The sequence below is a fragment of the Mesoplodon mirus genome, assembly GCF_964341445.2.
Source record: "Mesoplodon mirus genome assembly, chromosome: 2".
NCBI lineage: Eukaryota > Metazoa > Chordata > Mammalia > Artiodactyla > Ziphiidae > Mesoplodon > Mesoplodon mirus.
The window spans coordinates 228,344,450-228,366,152 of NC_138977.1; the positions used below are offsets into that span (position 1 = coordinate 228,344,450).

General features: G+C 49.9%; 1 protein-coding gene across 2 annotated transcripts in view; it reads left to right on the forward strand.

The window, feature by feature from the left end:
* MGMT (O-6-methylguanine-DNA methyltransferase) overlaps positions 1–21,703 on the forward strand; it is a 287,387-nt gene that overhangs the window by 235,989 nt on the left and 29,695 nt on the right. For both annotated transcript variants that reach the window (XM_082611389.1, XM_082611390.1), the window contains exon 3: positions 5,903–6,063. In XM_082611389.1, coding sequence (XP_082467515.1) covers positions 5,903–6,063 — 161 coding nt within the window. The remainder of the gene's footprint in view (positions 1–5,902; positions 6,064–21,703) is intronic.

The window sequence follows — 21,703 nt, forward strand, 5'->3', positions numbered from 1 at the left end:
AAAAAAAAAAGGACTTTATTGAAAGCAGGTAGCATGATTTATTTGTCTCAGTCCTACCACTGGAAGAAAAACATCTGAGCTTTAGCAAGAAGGTATAATTAAATGTGGGACAAATCCATCAGACACAAACGTGACAGACTCCGCCAGCCTCCATTAACTAGGACATAATTGTGTGTTTACCAGGGCTATCTAGCAAGAGTGTCCACACGATGTTTATAATGTCACCTCAACTGCAGTTTTAAATTTCTGCAGTGAATGTGCACCTTCCTGAGCCTGTGAGGTGTGACACCCCACTCTGGAGTTCCGGGGGCCCTTGCCCTCCACACCGAGTCCTGGAAGCCAGAGGAGGCGAGGCTTCTCATCCTCGGGGGGTCTGAGCTGCTGTGCGTGGCCAAGGCTCTGGGCGCTTCTTCATGCTTAGATGGTATTGGAGAGTCCATATGCTTCCTTGTGGACTAATCTCCCAGCCTTGCTAAAGGACAACACCTGGGTCACCCTGCCAGATTCCAGAGGGACTCAGAAGAATATGAGTCTTGGCAACTCTTTTCTTAGGTGACCCTCTGGCATCACCAGTTAACGTTCCCCAGCCGTAAGGCTGCTTCATCCCATGAAGAGAGAGATGCTGGAAAGGTACTGGGGCCACACAGAGAGGCTGGAAGGCACAGCCCTCCCAGTGCGCGGCATGGTACACAGTCTACCCGCTGCGTGTGACGAGTGGTGCCCGCCAAATAGGAGGAACTTGGAGCTTTGGGCCTGTTTTCTTACATCAAATGGGATTTAAGCCCAAGTACATGACCTCTTTATGATTTTATGATCATTTTAGTGATTCTTTGCTGCCAGTGAAGTCTTGAGGCACCCCAAAATCCACACACCCAAACCTCCTGCCCAGCTGGGTGGGTTAAAGTGCTGAGCACATTTGTCATGTGGGACAGACCGGAGGGCACAGAGCTGGGGACGCCCCTCCCACTTTCTGGGTGGCCTGCCAGGTGCGCAGCCATCTTCCATGAGGGGCTAGCCCTTGAGCAGCGCTTTCTGATGGCTTCAGCCAGCCTGGCGTCCTTTGCCCGCCACGGCAACTCACCTGCTGCCCGGCGGGTTCCTGGTGCTGCAGCACCTGAGCAGGCAGCCCTGCCCTCGCTAGCCCCGGCCAGCGCTCAGCCTCCCGGGGTGCACCCCACCCTGTGGGAGGCCGGCAGAGCCAGGCGGGGCTTCCCGTGCACGTGACCTTTGTCCTCAGGCTCGGTCACCTTCGAGTCCTCCGCTTCCCCAGGTGTGATGCTATCACTCTTCCTTCTCGTTCTCCTCCAGGCCGGGGTCTTGACGTGCAGGCCTCGCGCAGGTGGGATGGACAGTCTGCCTTTGATACCTTCTGTGCTCATGTATCTAATGCCGTGAAGTCGTGGGTTCTCCTAAGAAATCTAGGCAAGGCATCACTGCCTGCTTTATTAAAAACACTTCAGGGACTTCCCTGGTGGTGCAGTGGTTAAGAAACCCGCCTGCCAATCCAGGGGACATGGGTTCGAGCCCTGGTCCGAGAAGATCCCACATGCCACGGAGCAACTAAGCCCGTGAGCCACAACTACTGAGCCCGTGTGCCACAACTACTGAGCCCGTTCTCCGAAGCAGGAGAAGCCACTGCAATGAGAAGCCCGCGCGCCGCAACAAAGAGTAGTCCCCGCTCGCCGCAACTAGAGAAAGTCCGCGCGCAGCAACAAAGACCCAACGCAGCCAAAAATAAATAAATTTTAAAACGACGACAACAACAACCAAAAAAAGAAACACTTCAGGAGTTTGTTCTGGAGCATGTCACCTGCTTTTCTGTGTCCTGATTTGGAATGATGGACAGGTTTATGTCAAAACAAATCTGAAATGCAATTCAACCCCAGAACGTTCTTTCTCCAAGCCCAGGGGGAGGGGTCTGACTGCTTCTCAGGGGTCACGACTCCAGGAGAGCTTCACACAGGGCTCTCCGACACACTGAGGCTCGGGAAGCATCCCCGAAGGTGGTACCCTGTCGTCCTGTCTGTGCTTACAGGGTCCTTGGGGTTGCCGACAGTTGCATATTTCTTGAAGAAACCCTTAAACCAAACCATACGTGACTTTATGTTTGCTGTATAAACGTACCCATGCTCTCCATTGCTATGTTAAAAAGCTCAACAAAGCCAAATTCATTCTCCAGCCACTAGCCAGCCCTCTTGTGCCAAGTTTAAAAAAAAAAAAAAGCAAAAGGGCTCCAGTGTTACAATATTGGCCTCAGGATTACTCTTTTTTTTTTTTTTAAGATATTTTTGATGTGGACTGTTTTTAAAGTCTTTTTTGAATTTGTTATGACACTGCTTCCATTTTATGTTTTGGTTTTTTGGCCGTGAGGCATGTGGGATGTTAGCTTACCTACCAAGGATTGAACCCGCACCCCCTGCACTGGAAGGCGAAGTCTTAACCACTGGACCGCCAGGGAAGTCCCAGGATTACTTTCATTGAGGACGTCCTGGGAGGTCTCGGGGGGATTGCCCCTGACGTCGCCTCTGCACCGGCCCTGCGGATGTCGGGACGGTTTTCTCTCGTCTCCGTCTGCCGCGCTGGCTGGCTGGCTGCTCTCCTGGGGGCCGGGCTCCCGCTCAGTGGTGCTTTCCGGAAGCAGTGGCCACAGGCCTGTGCATTTAGTGTTAGGCGAGTTGCTAGGCTCCCAGGGAGACGTGAATGTGGGATGTAAATGAGTGTGGGCCACGGAGCCCTTAATTATCGGGGTTTCAGGGTTCGTCGGCAGGAAGCCTGAAGAAACTCCTCCATGATAAGAGAGGCCGTTTGTGATGCTGTGATGCTGTGACACCACAGCTCTTTCAGGGACGAGCAGAGCGAGGTCGGAGGAGAGGGCAGGGCAGAGGATACAGTTCATTTTACTGTAGAAATGGAAATTTGTGTCATGGCTTTAAAAATCTGGTTTTATGTGTGTGTTTAATGCCATTCATTTTAAATGTAGTATCATAAATCCTTGCTTCAGAATCAAAGCTGTTTAATTACATTTCACCCATGAATAGTTATCTAATGCCAATAGAGAAAGAGTTAAAAAGGAGAACTACAGAGTAAATCAGAGGTTGAGATCTTTAGCACAGGCATAAAAAATCAATTTAAGATGAATTTTACTACTATAAAAATTCTTCAAGTCTCCTTTTAAGAGTGGGAAGTGCTGGGAAACACAGCTCACATTTCAGTTCCCTTAGCAACCCAGAGGAAACGGCTACCAGCGTGGGCAGCGCCCGGGATGCCCACAGCTCCGTGGCCTTTGTTAGATACCCCTGAGCCAACCAGGGCATCCCCAAGCAAGCAGGTCACTGGTGGGTACAGAGCCCCCCGCCTCCCAGGTTAAGATGCCTGTCGCCTGGACTGTATGCCCCCACCCAGGGAGCCCCGTTTGCAGGGTGTGATGGCCGAGAAGACCCCTCAAGCCCTGGAGACCACCCAGGCCTGTGTGGCACCCGTGTTGGCTGCCCTCCCCCACCAGCACCCCACCCCACCCGGCCCTGCAGGCGGTGCCCTGCCAAGGTGGCTGGCGCCCCGGTCCCGAGGTGTCCCGGTCCCTCTCCTGCTTCCCGCGTGGGTCGAGGGCGGCGACGTCTGCCCCTCAGCTCTGCTCACTCCCGGTGTGAGCAGGTGTCGCGTGTGGGCCGCTGCCCTCTCACAGCCCGCGGTAACGTGTGTGCTCACAGGGCTGCGTGTGCTCTGCTTTGTCCCCTACTTACTGAGTAAGTAGGGGACAGAGCAAGAGAGTCACTGGGAACTTCTCTCTGACGTGGAAAAATATTTAAGCCAAGCATGGGGTGGAAGTTCCCCACCTTTGCGTGGGCAGACGTCCTAATGGGGAGAGCAGTCGGGGCCATGAGAAGATAGTTTCCATCCCGGAAGTCTCTCCAAGATGCTGTTCTAACACCTGTTCCACTCGACGCCGCTCTCTGCCTGTGGAGTGAGCCCCTGTCCTTCAGGGTCTCCTGTTGACCAGACCCTGAAAGGGCCCTGTCAGCTCAGGGCCAACCGAGGGCCCCGTGCACGGGGATTCCCTCTCCCAGCAACCCCTAGAAGCTGGCAACCTGGAGAAGGCCTGGGCCTGCCCAGGCCAGCTGTGTTGCTGGCAGGATCGCCCAACCGGCCAGCTCTACAGAGCCAGGATCTCAGTGGTCCCTCTCTGCCTGGTCATCTTGAAGGGCTCATTTCTTCTTTTCCATTCATTCCCTGGTTCCTTCCTTAAGGCCATTCACATTCACATGCTTAGAAAGCCTTCCCTGACCCACCTCTCATTCCATTGTGGAAGAGAGTGGATCCCATCCAAGGAGGCTTATTTCTGGAAAGATCCAAGGACCTCTGGAGACTCTTAGACCTACAGAACACCGTGACTCAGAGACTGAGACCCCAGCACAGGGTTGTTTATGAGACGCTGCTTAAAGGTCTTCAGCTGCTCCCCGCTGCTTGCAGGATGAAGTGCACACATTTCTGAATCTGTAAGGCCCTGCACACACTGGTGTGTCTCTCCTCGCAGGTGAGGCCAGGCCTGTGTTCCCGGGCGCTTCAGCCACATCCGTCCTACCTGTGCTGGGCCGCATTGCCAAGCGGTTGTGGCCTCGCATATTCAGTTGGGCCCTCGTAAGGGTGGTGAGTGTACACTGAAGGAGGCGGCCTGTCGGTTGAGGCCTGCGTGACCGCCCTCGGGATGCTGGAGGGAGGCTTTTCCCACCTTCCCCCAAAAGCCTCAAGCTGCAGCCTCTGAGAAGGAGACTAGAGAAAGCCTGCCCAGTGTGCTGGAAAGTGCAGGGAAGCCTGCCATCTGTCCAGGGCCTGGGAGATCAGGAAGGAATGGCATCTGAAGAAATCCGACTTGGTGCCAGTGCTTTTGTGGGTGTGTCATTCTCAGAAATTAAAAGAAAATCTGGATCCATCATAAAACTCTGGGGCTCAGAAGCAGCAAAAGTGAACCCTCTACAGAGGGACGTTTTCTCAGTCCAGCGGAGCACATTCCCTGGAAATCGGCCCCTGCTGAAGGTGAGAGGTCACCTCCTTGAGGGGAGCCACAGGATCCCCAGACAGAAGTATTAGCACCCCGAGTAGAAGAAACAGTGAGACCATCCGAAGTGAGTCTAAGATACGTTGGTTTAAACTTAAGGAGATAAAAGGGAGCACAGTGACCACAGTGAATGAGTGAGAAGACTCAGAACCAAACAGAAGTCCCGGGCACGAAAGTCACAGCGCTGCAACTGAAGTGAGACTCGCAGAGTGACCAGCATGCAGAGTAGGCTCTCTGAAGCGTGAGACCCAGTGTGAACTCGGAGGGGGTCCCCCAGAAGCCAGCTCAAAGCCACAGAGCACATGGAACCGTGCTGATCTGTCGTTGAAATGTGGTGGGAGGGGTGGGTGCCTGCAGGCTAATTACTTTGATGGTATCGAGATTTTTGGAAAATACTTTTTAAGATGAGTACGTGGTGATTCTAAAGATCAGAACTGATGCAGGTGATAGTCCTAGGGAGAGGCAGGCACATTCGCCCTGGAGTGGCTTCCGTGCTTGTCATCCTCGTGCTCTCACACCCCTGCTGTGCAGGGTGACTGCAGACACTCAGCCCCGAATAGAAGAGCTCAGGTCCCCGGCGTCCCTCCTGGGCACTGCCTCTTTCCAGAGATCGTGTCCTCACAGGTGGAGGTGGAAGCGCAGGTGGGACGACCCCGGCCGCGGCCCCCGTCCTCCCGCCGGCACCTTTCTGCTGTCCTGGCGCCCGCTGCACGCCTAGGCGAGACATGCATACCTGCAAGGCAGCTACAGCCTGACCCATTTAGATGCAGTGGGCGTGTTCTGTTTGCTTCTTAGTCACGTGGACACTGGGCCTAGAGGCTGAATCAGCTCCTGTTATCTCTTTTGCAGCCCCGTGGAGGCCCCCGCTCCTCCTGAGCGGCTCGGAGGTCCAGAGGAAGTGACGGAGCCCCTGGTGCAGTGTGCGGCTTGGCTGGGTGCCTATTTCCATGAGCCCGCGGTCCTCGAGGAGCTCCCCGTGCCTGCTGTTCACCATCCCATTTTCCAGCAAGGTCAGTACCTCGGCCGCCTCGCCGTGTTTGGTTCGGGGGGTGCTGCTGACCTATTGACTGTCACTGACCTCGCAGCTCAGGTTACTGGCTACACTGATGTGGCGTTTTCACATCGTCTGAACGGAGGCGGCGTGTGGCCGCACTGAATGGATAGGAGTGCGCAGTCTCCACCCGTTCCAAGCGGTTGTGTTAGTTTTGGCACGTGGTCACGTAATTCTTGGCAAAGGCAATAAAAATGATCCATGTAGATGGGCTCCTGACTCTCGCTGGCTGAAAGGTTTAAATAGGAACACATCTGAACGGCAGTGAGTTTTTCAATAAGCTTATTGTTAACTCTATCTGCTTGCCAACAGCACAGAAAATGAGGCTCATACGTGGACAATTAGCTGCTTCCATACACTCAGTCAGTGGCACTTAACGTTGGAGTGGGTAGCGGCAGTGTGTCTTCCTGAATAAGTTTTCAGTTTAGCCCCTCAAACTTACCATAGTTAAATATTGTATTCTCAAGGGATGAACTGTTGTATTCTCAAGGGATGAACTATTGTAGGGATGAACTTACTGTCTACATGCGGTGTGCTGAGGGCACATAAAGTCTGCGATAACCTAAAAACCTAAAACACTTTCTCAGGCGTTTCTTTGTAAGCTTTTGTTTGCAGCTTAATTATGGCAACTAAAATCATTCTAGACACATACCAGAGGTTTGTTTCGCATAGTGATTTTTTTCATGGTCATTTTAATATTAATGAGTGTATACTTACATATAGATATATACGTATAGATGCACTTAAGCATACACTTAAGGAAAAAAAATTACCCTGAGATTTTAGATGAGGTAAATTGAAAGCCATCTTGAATTTCAAAATGGAATTTGCTCAGTAAGTTTAATGGTTCTAACTGCTGCTGTGGCTTTCAGCAAAAATGAACTTAAAGGTGGAGCAGGTTCAGGGAAAGCAGGTAGAAAAGTTCAAGCCAGTTGAGCTAATACCTGAGTTGACTAACAAGGTCCGATGAGTGACCAGGTAGGTAGGACCCTGGACGTTTTTGCTCAGAATGAACTGAAGCTGAACAGGGTACCACGTCAGCCTCCTCGCATCACGTCGGGCTGTCTCCAGATGGTGTCTTCCATTGGGAGCCCCAGAACGTCTAAAAGGGTGTCTCTAGGACAGGGCGTGAGAGCTGGAGTGGGCCTTTGCCCCACACCCTACTCACGTCCAGAGACCCTCCATTGTTACTCCCGAGAATGGGGCCCTCGCGGGCCGAGGTGGTGCTGTGGCCGTGTCGCCCCCCCGCCCAGCACTGAACGCCTGCTCGGAACCAGCACCTCAGGTCGTGGGACTGAGTCGAGGGTGTGGGTGACCCTCCTCGTGTGCCCCTCCCTCTTGCCAGGCGCAGGGTGGGGGTCCTGCTGTGGGTTTGTTTTTACAGTAGGGGCTTGGGAACCTTGGAACAGTGAACTCTTCGATCTCCTGTTGCCATTTGGGGGTTACTGCCCTGGCAGGAGCAGGAGAGGACTGGCCGAGCGGCTCTCCTTCTCTTTACATTTATCACGTAAGTGAGCTGAAATTTAAGGGTTAGAAAATTTCAGAGCAGAGAAATTACAAAACCAGGTCAGGAAGGATCTGTATGATCTAATGAGGGGGTCAGCAGGGTCCTGTCCTCAGTGCTTGAAGAGAGTTGGGACCACTGTCACCCTGCCGCCCCCCGCCTTCCCGGCTCTGGGCCCGAGCTTGGCAATCTCCTCTGCCAGCTGGTCATGGTCAGGGTCAGGGTCAGGGTCGGTTTGGGCAACCAGGACAAGCTGCAGGTAGGCACTGGGGAAGGATGAAGTCCATCCAGTCACCCAGTAGCCCATCCCCTGTTGGACAAGCCCTGCAGTGCTGGTGGACACTCATTACTGGGGCCAGGCCCCCTCCAGCTGGGTTTTGGGGTGAGGGCAGCCTCTCGCACCCCCCTGGTGGCAGGAGGTCCCCCAGGCTAGGCCCGCCTGCTGACAGTTAGTGGTTGCTGTAGGGCCAGGATTTCCCACGCAGCAGCATGTGCCAGCCAGGTGTTTCTAATTTAGCTCAATCACACCTCCCAGGCAGGGACCAGGTGTGGGGATTTTACATTTTAAGAAGGGAGGTGGTGGATGGCTGTAATATGATTGCTAACACGGAGTTAATTGGCACTAACCCCCAGATGTGGTGACACCCCCTTCTGTCCAGTGGTGGTTGGCTTTGCTCTCTTTCTCTCTGTCCCTTAGCCAGTGAAATTGTGGTGAGCGGAAAAGGCCTGCGCAAGGAAAGTGCCCTGGCAGCCCCAGAGCTTCTAGAAGCTGTGGATCAACACAAGAAAAGAAACCTTTGCAAATGGGGAGGAATGGGTGCGTTTCTCGTGGAACAAATGATTCCTTGACAAATGCTATTTTCTGTGCATCTCAGATTTTGGACACGTTTAACGTCCTTTTGGGCGTCATTTTGCATCATATTCCTCTGAGATTTAGGGCAGACCTCCCTGTTTCAACTTGGTTAGAAGCGTAGTGATAACTGAGCTCCTCCTTGAGTTCAGCCCTTCTGCAGGTAACTCCCAGAGCCCGGCCTGGAAGGCTCTGGCCTCTGCTCCGGCTGCGCCGTCTGTTCACTACCCCGGGCCTGGCGTGGCCTGGCCTGCTGCTGCCCAAAGGCCCCTCTGCTCGGGCAGGACCGCTCCTCTCTCAGGCTCCTTCCTCCGGATCAGTGTGGCGCTCTCCATCTAGTTGTTTTGTTAGGCTGGTCACAAAACAGTGCTGAGTTGAACCATATGGAATTGCCATTTTGTAGGTTAAAACATCAACTATTGGAAATTTCACATCATTGAACTTCTCATCTTGGAGTATTTCTGAAGTCTAAGTAGGAACAAGTTAATTATGTAGGTATTTCTGACAAGGAACCGTTGAGCTGTCCTCCTGACGAGAAGCCTGGAGGCCTAGGTAGCTGCCTTTTTCTTGGGCCGCAGCAGGTGGGGTTTCTCTGTGGGAAAGAGAGGCCGCGGTTACCGGGGGTGAGGTTCGTGGTGCTGTTGAAGAAATGAAAGTGAAAGGTGAGTGTGAATAAGAAGTGTTCTAATTCCTTGTGAGATTGTTGTTTTAGTAATTTAATTTCAAAAACAAATTAAAGTTTTGTTTTCTGAGTTTTGTGAAGGTAGTTTGTGTTTTGCTAAGGAGCTAGCCGTCTTGTAATGCAGTGACGCATTTAGGGAGGTCGGGTCCTCCCTATAATACAACCTCTTAAAAAGGCCAGGTTTGTTTAATTTGAATTCATTTTTCTCCAAGAAATAGTCGTTTAACGAAGCCATTATTCCTGAAATAAATCTTACTCTTTCTTTCATAATACAATATCATTTAAGCTTACTTTCTGTGAATACTCCCTCACTTCTTTCTATTTACTTATAAAACATTTTAGCTTCTTTGTACAATATACGTCTTAATGCTTGTAGCCGTAGAGATCCACGGCAGAAGCAGTTGGAATGACTAACGAAGCACTGGTGCCAAAAGCAGTATCTCGCGGTGAGCTCGAGAAGAGCAGGCCTGCGAAAAGCTAAGATCTGCTTCCAGACCCAGAATGTGCGTGTGTAGACACTTCCTTCCCTCTGCCCCGAAGACCCTCCTGGGCAGGTGTGGCCAGGCGATGGGCGGCAGGCCTGCCAAGCGTGCGGCTTTGCGCTTTCCCTGCCAGCCTGGAGTGCCCTCGCTGGGGAAGTGCCTGGCCCGTGCTGAGGACACCACAGGAGGCTGTCCCTGGGGCAGGTGTGGAGGCCCTTGACTGTCCCCCCTGTGCGGTCTCACACATGACGGTTTTCAACAGATGAGTTCTGAGTTTTCTTTTCAAAGTGACTGCAATGTTCCCTTTTAAATGAAATATTTAACACTTTAATAATTCCTTCGTCACAGCTGTTAGCTTGTACCTATGAAATCCAGCTGCATGACGGTAGTAAAATCTGCATTTTTTTAAAACCTGCTGGCTAGAGGGAAGTTTCTTTGCAACTTCTATTTCAGAGACTCTGTAAGGAGTCTTGTGATTCTGTATCCCTGTCAAACCCTCTTTCAAAAGGGCCTCTAGAAAACCCTACCAGTCAGTTAGGGGAAAGGCCCTTTCAGGGCGAATGAATTAATTTCCCCACTGTGTCCTAAATGTGGTCCCACTGAGCCCCCTTCATTCAGTGCCCTGGAGGCCTGCTTTGGTGTTCACGTCGCCTTACACGCCATAAAGCCAGCCCAGTCAGCCTTCGGAGGGTGTTGCAGCGGAGAGGGGAGCGTCTTCTCTTAGGCTCCCTTCTAGGTCCACAGCAGGAGGCAGCTTTGTGCTTTCAGGCAGTTTGTACTGATATTTTTCCTGAATTAAAAAAAAAAAAAAGAATTACAATTTAAAGAGAAAATAGCTAAAATAGGAGATGCTTTACAGGTTCTGGTTGATAGCCATCGCTGTTCTCCTGTTTTTTAGATGGGCTTATAAAAATTGTTGACCTTGCTGAGATATTATTACCTAGTGGGGCTGGAAGGTCTATAAACCTTCCGATGCCCGTTTACTGATTAGAACAAGCTAAGGCTTGCACTTAAATTAAGTGGGAAGGAAACAGCTGGTGAGAACGTACTTCTTTAAACCCTAGAGCTGCTGAGCTGTTTTTCAGGGCTAATAGACGGGGAGATCTGGGTCTGTGGCCTTCTAAGGCTGAGGCTGGGAAAGGTGAAATGAAAAGACCAGATCAAAAGCCTGAGAGCGGGTGGCAGGCCATGGAGCCCAAGGTGCCGGGAAAGTGGTCGGAGGTCTCGAATCGATACAGGAGGCCACCGCCAGGAGCGGCCCATCACCTCTTTCCTGGAGAGTAAAATCCAGTGTGTTTTTGTGGTTTAGAACCATGAGCGAAAAGAGACAAGTGGGAATGTTTGTGAACAAAAGCAAGGCAGGACTTGGTGAAAGCAAGGGATCCACGGGGTGTAGCGCGAGTCCTGGGGGCGACAGAGGTGGGGAGCAAGCTGCCTTCCTCATCAGGATGTTCGTTTGTTTGCTGCTGACCCTTCAGGGCTCCATTAACCTGTCTCCAAGAATCCCTCCTCGCTAGGACCAGGAGGCCAGTCCCACGCCGTCATCCGTCCCTTTGTGGAGCCGTTCAGGAGAGCCCCGCTTTTCTCCAGGCCACCCCTCCGTCTGGTTCTCGTGGGAGCCAGCAGCTGCCACGCATCCCTTTCCTAGTGGACGGGAGCATCTTCATGGGCTTGTCGTCCTCTCCTGCCTGCCTGGCCCCTGCCCTTATTTGAATATTACATCACTTCCAGCCCCTCAGTGGAACAAAAATTAGATTCCCAGAATTCCGTGTTCCACATGGAGGGTTTCTCTGGGTTGGGGGCTCCCAGCCTGGGCAGAAGGAGCATCACTTCAGCGGGCGGGACCGTGTGAGGCTGGCCAGGCCAGCTCAGAAGCAGTCAGTGCGCTTCACGAGGAGCTCTTCACCGCAGCTGTCGGCAGCCTTCCGGTGTATTGTGAAGTTCACGGGCCAAGGAGCCTAAGGTTCCGACAATGTCTGAGGGTCAGTGTTTTGTTGTGGTTATTGTTGTTTCCCCTTTTGCGGTACGCGGGCCTCTCACTGCTGTGGCCTCTCCCGCTGCGGAGCACAGGCTCCGGACGCGCAGGCCCAGCAGCCGTGGCTCACGGGCCCAGCCGCTCCGCGGCACGTGGGATCCTCCCGGACCGGGGCACGAACCCGTGTCCCCCGCATCGGCAGGCGGACTCCCAACCACTGCGCCACCAGGGAAGCCCTGAGGGTCAGTATTTTTTATATTTTATCTTGATGCAGTTTCCTGCCTGGCGGTTGTCATTAGGACTTGTTTATTCTTTGTTCTGTGTAACCACATCTTGAACTAGGAGAGAGCCTTTAAAGTTTCAACTCTGACTCGTTCAAGCAAACAGGTTCTTCAGGTTAGTCTGGTAGCTCAGGCCCTTCTCCTGGGAGTGTATGTATCAGAATGCTCTAGAGAGCTTGTTAACAATAGTATGCCTGTAATTCCTAAAATCTTACAAGAGGCAACTGTATATATATAAATATATATACATATGCACACACACACAGATACACACACGTGTTTGTGTATCCACACACACACACGTATATGTGTGTCTATGTAGTATATGTACCTATGTGCTATTTTGAGAATTATTGCCTTTAAAGGAATGTATTAAAATGGATCGAGCTCTTCTGAGTGCCTTTGCTGCGTGCTTCACTGTATACGAAGGTTAACACTCCTAATTTAATAATGATTCCGTTTGAGACGTAACTGCACGTTTAAGAAGTGTTTTTGCTGTTGTAATCAGCAGCTTAAATAAGTTCTAGGTTGCATGTGCATGTCTCCCTGCCTTTGGAGCTTTGCACATAGCCAGGTGAAAAGGCGGGAGAGCCCACGTATCCTTCACCTTTGAGTTGGAAAGCCTGAGCAAGACAGGCGGCGCGTCGACACCTCCATTGCCGAGTGTGGACGCACATCGGGACGACGCCCCCCGAGAGCCTGAGGAGCCTCGCCAGGTGCTGCCACGTTGCCAGGATACCCCAGGGTAGAGTTGTCGGCACAAAGCTAACCAGAGCCTGCAGAAGGCATCCCGATACTTCGACCAAAAGTGTGTTTTTTCTTTGAAATAGCCAGCTGAGTGAAGCTTTAGATTCTTCTGGAGACCCATGAGCAGTGCAAGTGGCCATTAGAGGGGAGAGAAGTTCTTCAGGTTCCGGATGCTGACCTAAGTCTCCGCATACCTAATGTGGGACTTGTCCTGGGACCGCGGTGATAGAGTGTAAATACTCACATGCCTGACAGTCGCCTGACACTTACCTTAGGGAGAAAGCGTAGTAAAATGCCCGCCCCCCTCCTGTTGGGGGAGAATTTAGTCTGTCGATACCTGCTCCTGAAGTGCCGTCGTGGCTGGAACAGAACCACAGCCTGCTGGCCTCCGAGAAAATGCCTGGTGTCCCTGTGCACAGAGCCCTCTGACTGATCAGTAATTACCAGGGTATCCTGGGTAGCCTAGTTCAGTGGAAGTTTCCTACTAAATCTGAGAGGTGGTCAGATCATGCATTCCCTGAGGTTTCCATAAATCAGGCAAAAAAATTGAACTCAAGAATGCCTTCCCTCAAGGCCACTGGGGTCACACAGTATAATTTAACCAGGCTCAAATGGTAACCAAAAAGTTGGTTTGAAAGTCAGCTACTTTCAGACCTTGTAGGATTTAATGGGGTCTCTATTACAAATAAATAGTGCCTAAAATTGAAATTTTTACAAGTGTTGCTTTTTTGGGAAAATATTCATATTAAAACATGACTATTACTGTAGCGTAGCAATTAAACATCATACCAATGGCAGTGCCTATTAAAAATAAAAGTCACCCTAATTACATTCACACGTTTACAGAGATATTACTTGCAAGGTCCTCTGTTGGATTTGGGTGTATTTCACCTCAAAGAAGGAGTAGAGAATCAAGTTTCTGCCTGCTAGGGGAAGTAAATGACATTGTCACCTTCTTCAGTAACTTTTCATTTGAAATGAGCTTTGAAAAATAAGAATCTTCTAACAAGCCTATATTTTAAAGTGACAAACCGACTTTAAATGTCCTTCCAAGATTTTTATTCCAACTGTAGTCATTATTATACATGTGCTGCTTCCAAGGAGGGTGTTTAAATTAATATTTTTGTTGTCATAGGACGTCTATTCACATTTTACAGGCAACATTAATGTATCTTGATACCATGCTAGCGATAATAGATAGAATCATCTCTACTGCCTGGGTTTATAGAGAAAATGGTATTTTAATACAACGGTGTATAGAACTGGACTATAAGTTACCAACGTGAAATGTGCATATATCGGTATAAAACTAACGGCAGTAATGCCGTCAAACTATTTGTAGGATCCCAAAGTGTAAAAACTATTACTTAATTTAAATGCTCTATCACATAGGTTTACTTGCAACCCTTATGTTCAAGATGACTCAGAATATAAGATTTATTGAAGGTCACGTTTCAAATGTCAGAATGGAAAAGTGAGGTATTGATGTGGAGAAGAAACATCTGTCTTTCCGAGGTGTGAGGCCATTGGTGTGGCTTTCACGACCATGAGGGGTGGGAATCTCCAGGGCAGAGCAGACCTGCTGGAGGCTCAGCTTCTGGGGCATCATGTGATGTTTTAAGGCCACATAATAAAGTGCTTCTGAAGAAGAAAACTGAAGAATGAAGTAGAGGAAGAGACTGTTTAGCTCTTCAATATGTCACTGAGTTATATTCAGATTTTTCCTGCCCTCAAAATACTGAGGGAAATATTGGTAATGTTTTGGGAAGTAGCATCCCTGCAGAGCCCTGCCCCTCAGCCAGCATCGCTGTATACAGGATCTCTGTTACTACGGCAACTACTTTTTCCTTTCTCGAGTGCTGCTGTTTGTCATGACACAAACACGTCGTGTAAAGGACGTGTCCCGCATTTGGGGGGAGGGGGCATTGTCCGCTTTTTCTAAACACACACACTCCTTCCTCAGCTGCGCTGCGAGGTCCAGCAGCAGCACGCTCCTTCAGCCTGTCCTCAGACAGTGTGAAGGAGACCCAGCATCTGTGCTTTGGAGACCTGGGGCTCATTGCTTGGCCATAGAGGTATACTTTTCATAGAGAATTCGCCTCTCTTCCTCTTTGTAGAATAAAATATGCAAGAACCAACATAAGTGGCATCCCCCCCCCTTTTTTTTTCAAGAATCGGGCCTTTGATGTTCACGAGCAGCTAGTATTAAAGGCCGTCCCTAGCAGGCTGTGGAAGCTGCACCTATTTATGACAAATGTAAAACAGCACAAACCTCGCTGAATATGATGGTATCATTAGTTTGTGAATCGCATCCTTGAAAATAACTGTGGAGGAGCCAAATCGGTTTAGAGGAAGATAACAAAATGGTTTAAGCTACTTAGGTTGAATGCCAATTATATTTTAATATTCAACTGAGCATATTTTACTAAGAAAAAAGGCCGCATTGACGCATGCATAACTCATTGGCAGCATCGGCCAGCTGTGCCACTCCACTCTCCGAATCACTTTGTGCATTTTAGTAGCATGGTAATTTAGTAGAGAACTACCTGAGTGATGGCATTTTCAATGAGCAGGTAATCTACAGAGAATTTTTATATGGTTATGAGTTCTGTGCTTCAGCCCGGCAACACAAAAATACATCAAGACCAATTACGGTATCAACTTTCAGTGTGGTACCCTCGCCACGCAAGTGCATGTATTTCTGCCCCAGGCATTTCAAATTGCATCTAATTTGAAATCTTTGGGGTTTTAATTAAATTTCAGAATATATGGAATTCTTCATTAGTACCTGCTCTGAATAGCAGATTATGCTTCTCTCGGTTTCTCGTTAAAGAAGTAGGCTGTGGTAAAGAGCGTGTTCAGGAACCAATCATTTGTGGGGCCCGGGTATTGGAACAGAAATAGTGAAATGCAAAATAATATCCAAAAGATTATTAGTCCAGGGAGAGTCTCTTGATTTGTATTTTAATGGAATTTTACATTTCTCTTAATGATTTGCAAATTGTCCTCTGATTATAAGATGCATTAAGCTTTTCACTTTAATGGCAAAGACACAGCCATTAGCAGAATTTTTTTTTTCTGTCTCCTTTTTAGAGTGCTTCCCTGCAGCAGATAAATATTGAAACCATTAACACCTTTTGATGTTCGTCACAGCCCGCGTCTTAGACCCGCGCACGCAGGCTCGCCTCCCAAGGTCTCTCAGTGTTAACACGTGGCTGGGGGCCCCTGACTCTCCACCCGGTGTGCTTCCCTTTCCAGAATATGGGATTCGTCGCATTTAGCGTTTCATTAGTGGTCTTGTTTATTTGGGTTAAAGCTAACGCGTTTCAGTATTATTAATGGCCCCATTTGTGTTCATAAAAGCTGTGCTGTCAGCGTGGAGGTTGACGGTGGTCTGCAGGGCTGGAGCGACGGGGAGCCGGCGCAGGCCTGGAGACTCGGGAAGGAGTGTGCCCGGCACCGTCTCCCCACGCGGAGCTCGCCAAAGGCGCCGGCCGCGTGGGCTGACCACGCTCCACCCCGACCACAGAGCCCCTGCCTCTGGCTTGGCCTCTGAGATACTGTCTACCCAGGTGGGCGGGCCACACGGAGCCGCGGCAGAGGGGGAGGGCTCCAGGAGGAAGGGCGGCCCCCACCAGCCACGCTCGGCCCCCCAGGGCCCAGAGGGGTCACTCTTCCCGACTCTTCTCCGACGGCACCCGGTCCGCTGTCCTTCCGTTCACTGCCTCGGAGACGTGGGTTGAGCACCAGAAGCCGCTGTTCATCGTGTCGTGGATACAGTTACGGATGAGGTGGGTTCTAGTGGGGGGAACGAGAGAGGGGAGCGGAGAGCTGGTGAACGGACGTGGGGCTCACCGTGGGTCACAGGTGGCACCCTGTGGAGCCCTGTGTTTGTCCTCAGCCCAGCACCCAGCCCAGTCCCCGTGAGCGTGACAAGGAATGCATGAATGCAGGACGTGCCAGCCCGCTTCTGGAACTTTGCGTGACGTTCCTGGGTCTGGGTATCCCGTGCAGATGAGCGCAGACGAGGCCCGCCTCCATCTCCTCCTTTCCCGGGGACCCTTCGCTTGTGGGACATCCTCCTTTGGTGGAACACGTGCGTGAGCGCATCGGGGTTTGTGTCGGGGATGTCTGCTCCGGGGAGCACGGCGTTAGGGGGCGCAGGCCCGCCGCCCTTGACTGAGGCTGGGGGTCTTTGTGAAGTGTAGCCGACCTGTTGCCAGCACCCTGGACGCACTTCGTGGCCGGGTACCCTGACCTTCAGTTCGGTTGCCGGGGACTGGGCCATCCTTCCAAGCGTGGCTTCTCCCTCTGCAGCACGGAAAGCGAGAGGACAGGGCCAGCGGGCCAGCCAAGTGTCAACACGAGGGCATGTGCGGAGAGGTGTGCCTTGTGTCTGAGAAAACTGGCAGGCTTGCTTTCCTGTTGCTTCCTCCTCCTACAAGGAGAAGATAGGAAAGGCGTCTATAATCAACGAAGGTTATGTTGAACGCTTCGTTCCCTGGTAGCGAACCAGGCCTCCGAGGAAAAACAGGGAGCCGTTGGCTGAGGCACTGCCGCATCTCTAGAGCACACACCACCCTGGGCACGCGCTGGGACTCCAAGATACTTCCTGGGTGAGTGCGCGGATGCAGGCAGCCTCCGGCCCGGCCCGGGCCCCGACGCTGCACTCAGTCATCGCATGGCTGCCTCTCCAGAGCCTGTGCCCCCCGGGCGGCACCAGCTCCGCCTGGCTCTCCGTCTCGTCTCTGCCACAGAAGCGTGTGAAGATGGACCGAGTTGCTCTCTGCCGTGCAGTAAAGTCTCATCAGGCCTGCCGTGAGGCCCCCCTCCTCCTTCCTCCCAGAGGAACGGTCTTTGCTGGTGGAACTGGTTCCTGCTGTCTGGGCTGGAGGGTTGAGGGCCTCAGGGAAGGCGGGATCTTAACGTAGCAAGTCTCCGGGGAGCCCCTTCCTGGGGAAGGCTCACGCTGGCACAGACGTCTACACAGGCCCTGGATCCCGAGGTGTGTGAATGCCCCAGAGCCAGGCCCCAAACCGCCTGCACCTCAAGGCTGGAGCCCTTCTCTGAGGCCTTGCGCATGACCTCCCGGGACCCCTGTCGCTCCTGCCCAGGGCTGCACACACGCTGTTTCTGACCCCGAGTGCTTTTCTAAACCTCGGGTTTCTAAATTCAACCGGTTTAATCTGGGATCCTAGAAAGAAAACTTGAGGCTCTGAGTTTACGTTAGAGAGTTGAGCCGCGTTAGCTTTCTCTCTCGGCACACGTGATGGTTCTCGGAGAACTTTTTACCACTTGTCGGCCTTGCCCCCCCGCACTGAGCTGATAAAGGCGGCGCCACGTGTGCCCTCGTGCCCGCCCGCCACTGGGTGGCGGAGCTCCCCGGAGCCCACGGCCCGGCCGCACCCACCCCAGGCGAAAGGAAGTCAGGGGACCACCTCCCACACCCATCACTCGCTCAGCCTTGCTGCTGCTGCAGAGCGGAGGGTTTGTGGGGCTCCAGGACAGCTGAGCGCACGCGGGGCTCCGGAAGACGTGAACAGACCTCCTCTTAAACTATAGGGGGACCTGTTCTAGGCCAGTTGGGTAAAACGTAAGTTCTACTGGATGTTAGTAGATATCTCACCCGAAAAATATTCCATGACCAAAAAGCTTGAGAAATTTTAAACAAAGCTAAACAGGTTTCTTTGTGACAGGAATTCTCAGAACCTTCAGTATGTTGCTGGTCAAGAAGATGGTCAATAAATGCCCTGACTTGCCCAAACGACCTTCTTCCACGACGCCTCTCCCTGCCTGCATCTCGTGGGATGCTGATGTTTCTCAGAGCACAGCCTGGGGGACTCCAGCCTGTGGAACTGCCGTAGAAATGAGCTAGACATCCTGGGTTGAGCTGTGGACACTGGCGGGGTTTCAGGAAATGTCCCGCTTTGCAGAGAACCCTGGGAGGTGTGCGACCCTAGCCCACCCCGTCCCCATCCCAGACCGAGTGCGCATGGGCCCTTTCTTCCAAGAGCATGTGGAAGGAAGCGTGCAGGATAACCACTTCCCAGCTGCCTCGGACGCTGCTGTTAAGTGATTCTTGATGGGTTGTTCCTTTTTATACTCTAGGGTCAGAAGTCCTAGAAATCATTCACTTCAACATATCTATTGAATGCCTTCCCCTGGACTTAAAAATAAGTAAATAAATGTCGCCCTCTTCCAAGTGAAGCTGGGAGGGTGGGGATGTGGATGCCGTTCTCTGGCAGAGCCCTAGGCCAGACCACGGAGAAAGGAGTTCAGTTGATCAGTCATTCAGCAAATATTTATTGAGCTATAAGCAAAGCCCTCTTTTCGGCTCTTGGAACTTAGCAGCAAACTAAACAAAGTTCTGAGTCTTACGAAGCTTATATTCTAGTGGGAAGTATGCAGGTGTGTGTTTGTAAGTCTATCCCATATATATATATATATATATATATATATATATATATATATATATACACACACACACACACATACATACACACACACACATATTGATATATACCCCCTAGACCGTCAGGGAGGGCCGTCATCGCTTTGTGAAATAGAAACCAGGCCACAGGGATGAGGGAGTGAGGGGGCTCCTTTGGAAAGTGTGGTCAGGAAGGGAGGGTACGCCACGAGCATGGAATCCAGATGCTGGAGACGTCGTCGTCTTCCCTCTCTTATTTTAAAAGTTAATTGTCGGGGGGAAGCAAGAAAACTATGTAAATAAATACCTTTTGAATAATTTTTTATCATATGAGAGAAAGGAGCAATTTCAAGGGCCTCATGAAGAATAATTGCTGAGTCCATTGATGACAGGTTGGTATTTTCATTATTTTTATGAAATAGCTACTTCAGACAAAAGAATATTCATTAAGGACTTGTGAGGTAGAAACAAACGAGAGAGGACTCCTGCGTACCCACCCAGGTTGAGAGTGGAGCACTGCCTGCTCCGCTCAGTCCCATGTGCCCTCCCCGGCCCCGTCTGCCGTCCCCCAGCCTGGCTCCATGGCTTGCATTTTGTATACGAGTGGAACAATACTCATGTCTCCCTGTGACTTGCTTCTTTCAATCAACGTTTTTGTGAGACTCGTCTGTTTTGAATCCTGTAGGGATACTTCACTAATTATAACTACTATGTAGAATCCCATCTTCCGGGTGTGCTGTTATTTGTTTCCTAGCCTCTGTCAGTAGGCATTGGGTTTCTCCTCATTCTTTGCCATTTTAACTAGTGAAGCTACAAATACTTGAGCACACGTGTCCCAGTGTCCAGGTGGCTGGACTCTGTGGGCAGAGTACTGGAGAAAAGGGAGCTACACAGAGAGTTTCAGAACTCGGCGTGGTGTCCTCTTGAGTCGGTTGCGGAGTGCTATTGTATGAGCGTGGGGACCCACTTGAGACTGACAGGGAGCTACTGGGAGCTGAAGTTGAACAATTCCCAGGGGGGTGAACAGCACGCGAGATGGGAAGTGGGGGACAGTATGAAAAAAAGTTTGTTTTTTGTTTTTCACTTAAAAATGATGAACTGTTCAAGATAAAATTAATAATAATAAATTTGGGGTTTATAATATACATAGAAGTAAACTACAACAGTAACACGAAAGGTAGGACTGGGAAAGTGGAAATATGCTGCTATCAGTTATTAGATCACTGTGAGCAAGTTATCGCATTAATTGAAGGAAGACTTCGATAAAGAGGCGTATTATAAATCCCAGAATGCCGCTAAGAAACAGAACCAAAGTGAATAGTTCACAGGCCGGAACAGAAGGTAAGACAGAGTACTGATTTTTAAAGTAATCTAAAAGGAGGTAGGACACAGAGGGAAAGGAGAGCAGAGAACAGAGGGGACAAGTAGCAAGTGGGCAGTAGGTAGATTCAAGCCCCAACATACCGACATGTACATTGCATGTAAGTGGTCTTAAGGTTCAAATTGAAAGGCATAGATAAACAGACCGGATTTAAAAAGCCAGACCCTACTATATATTTTCTACAGTAAACAGATAACTTAAAAGGACAAAGGGTTCTGTGCAAAAAGCTAAGAAGAACAAAGGTGTGCGTATTAGAAGGGAATAAGTATACTGTCTGTATTCAGGTTGCAAATTTACATAGAAAATCTTATAGAATTTTGAAAATATCTAACAAGTGAATTTAACAAGGTTAAGGATACAATTTTAATATGTAAGAATTAATTGATTTTTCATAATAAACTTAAGAATTAAATTTTTAAAATTATGTTTATAAGAAGTGTCCAAAGTACAAAGTATTTAGAATTAACTTTAGTAAAAGATATGCAGATCTCTCCTCTGAACAATATAAAACTGAGAGAAATTAAAGAGGATCTGAATAAACGCATAGATCTGGGTCACTGGAAAAGCCAATATTGTCAAGAAGTTAGTTCTCTATGAACTGTTCTCTATATTCAGTTCCATCAGGCCTTTAAATTCCCAGCTGATACTAAACCTGTATGGACATGCAAAGGGCCTGGAATATCCAAAGCAGCCTTGAAAAAGAATCAAGTTGTAGGACTTAACATTACCTGATTTTAAAACTTAAGACCTTCTATAGTCAAGACGCTGTGGGACTGGCACAAGCCTCAAGACTTAGAGCAATAGAACATACTAGAGCTTACCACACTTTTACAGTCATTGTATCCCTGAGAAAGACTCCAAATAGATGGATGAGGAAAGTAAATCTTTTCAAAATATGGTGCTTAAACAACTGGATATCTCACACACACACACACACACACACACACACACACACACACACACACATTTGTCTTGACCCCTAGCTCACACCATACATAAAAATTGATTTGAGATGTATCATGTACCTAACATAAAGCTGAAACTCCAAAGCTTTTAGAAGAAAACATGGAGAATATCTTCATGACTTGAATAAACAAACATTTCATACAACACTGAAATACAAAGCCAGGAAAGAAAATAGCAATAAAATAGACTTTATCAAAAGTTAAAAGACATCATTAAGAAAATGAATTGGCAAGTCACAGAGTAAGAGAAAATATTTGCTACACGCATATTCCGTGTCAGTAGCCATGAGTTGAATGACTAA